A 6000-nucleotide genomic window follows, 5' to 3' on the forward strand; every position below is an offset into this window, starting at 1 on the left:
AAAAACACACAACTTTCCAGAAAAAAAAAAAAAAAGAGTCGTACTTTCCACTTTTGGGTTTTTGCCTGTTGGGGCCCCTGAAGGAATTCCTGCCCTTGAATCCTGTAACACATTCCTACATCGTTATGACAATTCTGTTTTTTGTTTTTGTTTTCCCCAGTACTGGGGATCGAACTCAGGACCTTGTGCTTGCGAGGCAGGTGCAGTGCCACTGAACTAAATCCCTAGCCCTCCTTTTTCCTTCTTATATAAAGATAAGCCATTTCTGTTACTTACAACCAAAGAATCCTGAGGGCTGGGGATTTAGCTCAGTGGTTCTGGCGCCTGCCTTGCAAGCACAAGAACCTGAGTTCAATCCCCGGTGCCCCCCCCAAATCCTAACTGATGTTTCCATCTCCTCTTTCCCCTTGGCTACATGCTCTGAGCAACAATACAATGCCTCATTCATCCCTGTTTCTCTGAGTGTCTGATGCACAGCAGGTGATCTGAGGGAACCCTGTGAGCGGGGAAGTCACTTGTGTGATTATCTGGCTTACCTAGCTGTCGTTTGGCCTCTGTCCATGTGGGCTCATTGCCCCGAAGAATCATGACTGCCTGCATCACCATCTCCACTTGAGCAGGGGGTCGTCCATAGGACTTGATCTCACCTATATCTTTCTTGTTCAGTGACTCTAGGGCCTGGGAAAAGGCATTAATTAACTCAGGTGGTCTGATGGGTCCTTTTATGTACCTTTCTTCCTACTTCCCAGGGAATTTGAGGACAAAGAAGGCCAGCCCCATTCCCACTCCTGGCATCCGCCCCTGGTACCCGCATGGCCTCTTCCAGAGCAGGCAGTGCCTCCTCTAGATCCTTCTGGGCATTGTCAGCCAATGCCTGACACTTGACTTCCTCAATGGCAATCTTTTCGCTGTTGGCTGTTACTGCCTAGGGATGAAAAGAAAATGAGGGTGCTTTGTCTTTGCCTTAGGCAAAGGTGGAATGGCAGGGCTGGTGGGAAAGACAAAAGAGAAAGCTAAAGAAAATTTGAGTGGAATAAGCATCCCTTAGTACAGTAAGTGACGGGACCAGGAAACCTATTCCAGGGCTGGAGTGAGGTGGGGAGTGGAAGGAGTGGGGTGTGAGGGGCAGGGCTGGGGACCTTTTGCTGTTCATCTGCCTCCCGCTTCTGCTGCACAATGATGACCAGGTACTCCTCGCACTGTTTCTGGAACTCGGCCACCTTTTTCTTGGCATCCTCCAGCTCCAAGGACATCACTTCCACCTTTTCCCTAGTTTCATCGATCTTAAACAGTCCTGTCCGCAGCTTATTGGCCTGATCCAGCAGTTCCTGCCGTTTTTCTCCCAGCAGCCTGGGGGAAGAGTAGAATAAGGTGCGTGGAGAGGCTGGGCTGGCCAGAAGGGGTTGTCCTACATGATCGTCCTTCCCTGTGTGCCTCCTCAGTGCTTGTCTTCCTTGCTGTGGCCACCCCCTATTTTCACCCTCCTGCTCATTTTGTTGTTTGTTTTGTTTGAGAGTACTGGTGATTGAACTTGGGGCCTTTACATAAGCTAAATCACCAGCCCTTTTACTATTTTTTTGCAACAAGATCTCACTAAGGGCCAGAGTTGCCTACGCTGGGCTCAAACTTGCTATCCTCCTGCCTCAGACACCTAGAGTGATGGGATCACAGGATTGTGCTACCACATCTAGTTTGACACTCAATAACTTATAAATATATCATGGGAATTGTGATATGACACTGATATGAATTACAATAAATTCACACATGGTCCCTGTGGTACACAGCTCCTTGAAATCTCCAAAGTAACAAAAATACAGTAGCACCTCAGTGCACAAATGCTTTTATTTGTGAACAATTTGGTTTGCAAACAAAATGTTTGGCAAAATTTTGTTTGTGTTTGTGAACTCTGCATTGGGTGATGAACACGACTGCAGCTATATTTCCTGCACAAACACAAATGTGGCCATCTTTTCCGTAATGGAATGAACTAAGGTCATCAACCAAGGTACCACTGTATCTGCTTTCTAGTGAGATGACTAGTGGCTGGGGGCTCCTGAATAGCAATCCAAGCCTGTGATTAGAGAATTGGAACTTTCAGCTCCACTGCATTCCCACTGCTAGGTACAGAAAGGCTGAAGGTTGAGTTGATCACCAATGGCTAATGAGCTAATCCTGCATACATAATGTAGCCTCTTTAATAACCCAGAAGGACAGGGTTCATAGAGCTTTCAGGTTGGTGAACACTCACAGCTCCCAACTCCACAGGCTCCTGTGCTTAGGACCCTTACTCACCTGTATCCTTTGTAACAAATTGGCACTCATAAGTAAACATTTCCCTGATTTCTATGAGCTACTCAAGCAAATTAACTAAACCCAAGGGGAGATCATGGGAACCCACAATTTATAGCTGGTTGGTCAGAAGCACAGGTAAAAATAACCTGGAGCCTGAAACTGGCATCTGGAGTGGGAGCAGTCTTGGGGTTTGATCCCTCAGCCTGAGGATCTGACTCTAACTCCAGGACTGAGTTAAACTATAGGACACCCAGTTAGTGCTTACTGGAGAACTGCTGGTTGTCTAGGGACCCACCCCACCCCACCCAATTTGTATCAAAAACTGTGTTGAGTGTGAGAGTAGGGAAAAAAACACTTCTATTTTTTTTTTTTCTATACAGGTGACAAGCTTACACAACAGTAAAGGCAGAGACGAAAAGACTAGGTATATTATAGCAACATCCCAGCTGTGTTATTGTCTGAAAAAGACAGAGAAATATTTTCCAGAAAATGGGGACAGAGATGGTGTGGACAAGGATGGGAACCCAAGGAACATGGTTGGGGGCTAAAGGGACAGTTCCTCCTACCAGAAGCCCAGTCTGTCACTCATTAACTTCCAGGACAGAGCTAAGAGCCTCTGCATCTCTGCCCTCCCACCTCAGTACCCAGGTCCTTGAGCCTGTCCCCTCCTCTAGCACCTGGATATTTTCCATGACATTATTTCACCAATTTCCCTAAAACAATACCAGCCACCCCAGCCCTCCACACTCCCTGCTCTTTTTCATACTTCTTATATCCAGACACGAGTTCCAGGTAGTTGGTGGGTGTGACATAGTTGTATCTTCGAAGCTCCAACAGCATTTTCTGGGAATACTGAGCCACTGACCAGTGCATGGTGACAAAGATCTGGGCCACTTTCTTGTGGACCTGAAGCCAATAATATGGAATGGAAGACAAAAGAGATGGAGAAAGAAGTGAGAGGGAGGTCAGGGTGTGATAGAGATGGGGAGGAAGGGCTCACATTCTCCTGCGTTCCCAGGTCCACGCCCGCGAGGTACTTCTCAGCCACTTCTAGTAGGGCCTCGCGGGGCCACTCTGAGAACCAGTTGATGGTTGTGCAGTTCACCAAGGCTGGGTACTGGCGGATCCAGTTCCTGGGGAGGGGTTTTGAGAGGTAGTGAGCCATTCACAATGAAGCCTCCACCACACACATCCGCCTGCTTCCGGAGAACCTCAATGTCCCTCCCTCTGGCTCCCTCTATCTTCTCGTCCAGATTTAGGCCCCTCCGAGCCAGCTCAGAGTAGCATTTACAAGCGGATTCTAGGGTCAGAAAGGCCTGAATCCACACATTTAAAGTATGGTTCTTGGGCAAGGCTCTAACTCCTGTGAACATCAGTTTCTTCCTCTCTAGAAGGGGACTAAGTATTCATACTAAGATTGCTGGGGGATTCAATGAGATAGCACATGTGAAATGCTTAGCCTAGTACCTGACACATGGTAAATTCCCCATACTCCATAGTACTAAAAAAATACTTAGTTTAGCTGTTTCTCTACACACACATAACCTCCTCCCATTTTTGATGCCCTTAAAAATCTAGTCATACTAAGAATGAGTAAAGAAAATGTGGAATATATGTAGAATAAAATATCATTCAGCCTTCTGAAAAGAAGAAAATCATATCACATGTTACAACATGGATGAGCCTTGAGAGCTCATGATAAGTGAAATAAATCAGTCATAAAAGGACAGTTCCACTTATATAGGGTTTATCAAAAGTAGTCAAACTCAGGGCGGGGATTTAGCTCAGCGGTTTGGTAGCCTGCCTTGCAAGCGCAAAGACCCAAGTTCAATCCTCGGTACCAAAAAAAAAAGTAGTCAAACTCAGAAACACAAATATAATGGTGGTTTCCAGGGGCCGAGGAAGGCAGGATGAGCAGTTATTATTAATAGGTACAGAGTTTTAGTTTGAGAAAATAAAGAAGTTCTAGAGATCTCTTGGACAACAAGGTGGATATACTTAACACTACTGAACTGTGCATCTGAAAAAGGTTCAGGTGAGAAATTTTGTGTTCTTTGTGTGGTTTTAGTGTTCCAATTTAGCATATGTACTGCCCAAGTGAATACTATGACTTTTTGTTTTGTTTTGCTTTTGGTGCTGGGGATTGAATATGGAGCCTTCACGGTGAGTTACATTCCAAGTCCTTTTTTGGTTTTTTATTTTGAGACAGAGTCTTGCTAAGTTGTCCAGGCTGGCCTCAAACTTGTACTCTTCCTGCTCCAGCCTCTCTGGTAGCTGGAATTATAGGTATGTACTATCATATTCAGCTGTGCACGCAAGTATGTGTATGTGTGTGCACGTGTGTGGATGCCACAATAAAGATTTAAAACAACCAACCAAAAACATCACCAACCAAAAGAAAAAAAAAAAAGTCACATCAAAAGGGATGGATTGGTACTGTTTTGGCCCTAAGAATTTCTTGAAGGAAGATGCAGTTTGTGAGAAAATGATGGGGTAAGCTAGATGGGAAGACCTGCTGTTATTCATGACACTAAGTTCCAGAAGGCACGGAAGGTCACAAGATGGGAGAAAAACCAAATGAGGAGTGCCAAGGGCCTCTAGAAAGAAGAAGCTTATACGATGAGTCACCTGAAGGGGTCCCCCACAGGGCTGAGGCAGAGCACGATGTGCAGGTTGTTCCGCACACGCTCAATCAGGTAGGTGAAGAGGCTGTCTGAGGATTCAGGGACCTGCTCAGCCCTGGCCTGCTCTATGATGAGCGTCTGTATCTGGACAAAATACACACAGGGTCAGGGTTAAAAGCAGCCTTACCCAGTAGGGTCCCCGGATGGTTGAAGGGGAACAACCCTTCAGTCTGGGAGGTGGGGTGAGATGGATAGTGGCATGTCACGGAAGCAGATTCTGGGATCTGTGGTTCTTTAGGGGGTGACTTAGGAAGGCCAGAGAACCTACTGGCTCACAAGCAGGTGTGGAAGGAAGTGTACCTCTTCAAATTCGTCAGCCTTATAGAGATTAGGGACCTCGCCTGAGCTGAGGATGTTGTTAATATCCTCTAGGAAGGATTCATCAGCAATCTGGGTATCCACAAAAAGGAAGGACGTGGTCTTGAGCTCTACCCCAGCATGGCGATACAGACGCTTGATATCTGGCCACATGAAGGATGGAAAAGAGGGGAGAGAACAGACTCACTTTCAATTTCCCATCCTGCCCTTCATTCCACTTCACAGCACATACACAACACCATCTCATACCCAACACACACAAGCCAGCACGTCTCAGTCTGGCTTCCCTCTCTTCCCTCTTGGCTTCGAAGGAACTCAGCCATCTCATCTTTCACTCCAAACACCACCATACCATCTCGGAACTCCTGCTTTCGATAGTGTTTGGTGACCTCGATCTGGAAGGTGTCATATTCACAGATGGATGATGCCAGGCGGGCCAGGCTCTGTCGCCCACTGCCTCCAATACCCACCAAGAGCATGTTGCCCCGAGGCTGTCCAATCACCCGAACGATCCGTGTAACTAGAGGACAGGTGAGGATAATAAATTGGTTGAGCAAACTCAGCAGAGCTACAGGCCCTCAGCTAGGGATCAAGATCCCTGCATGTGATATAAGGGAGCCAAGAGGTTTGGAAAGAGGTTGGTGCCTAAGTCCCTGAAAGCAATTCAGCTTTTAACTTCACCTTGGTTTTTTTTTTTTTTTTT

General features: G+C 46.5%; 1 protein-coding gene across 8 annotated transcripts in view; it reads right to left on the reverse strand.

The window, feature by feature from the left end:
* Dnah2 (dynein axonemal heavy chain 2) overlaps window positions 1-6000 on the reverse strand; it is a 100717-nt gene that overhangs the window by 25270 nt on the left and 69447 nt on the right. For 7 of the 8 annotated variants that reach the window (XM_010614897.2, XM_019206161.2, XM_019206162.2 and 4 more), the window contains 8 exons: window positions 5650-5817; window positions 5280-5440; window positions 4924-5063; window positions 3296-3428; window positions 3062-3201; window positions 1140-1350; window positions 809-925; window positions 537-678 (listed from right to left, as the gene is read on the reverse strand). In XM_010614897.2, the coding sequence (XP_010613199.1) occupies window positions 537-678; window positions 809-925; window positions 1140-1350; window positions 3062-3201; window positions 3296-3428; window positions 4924-5063; window positions 5280-5440; window positions 5650-5817 (1212 nt within the window). The remainder of the gene's footprint in view (window positions 1-536; window positions 679-808; window positions 926-1139; window positions 1351-3061; window positions 3202-3295; window positions 3429-4923; window positions 5064-5279; window positions 5441-5649; window positions 5818-6000) is intronic. The other variant, XM_019206160.2, reaches the window with a different exon arrangement.

The sequence above is a fragment of the Fukomys damarensis genome, unplaced genomic scaffold, assembly GCF_012274545.1.
Source record: "Fukomys damarensis isolate Sample0158 unplaced genomic scaffold, DMR_v1.0_HiC HiC_scaffold_13, whole genome shotgun sequence".
In the NCBI taxonomy this organism is placed as follows: domain Eukaryota; kingdom Metazoa; phylum Chordata; class Mammalia; order Rodentia; family Bathyergidae; genus Fukomys; species Fukomys damarensis.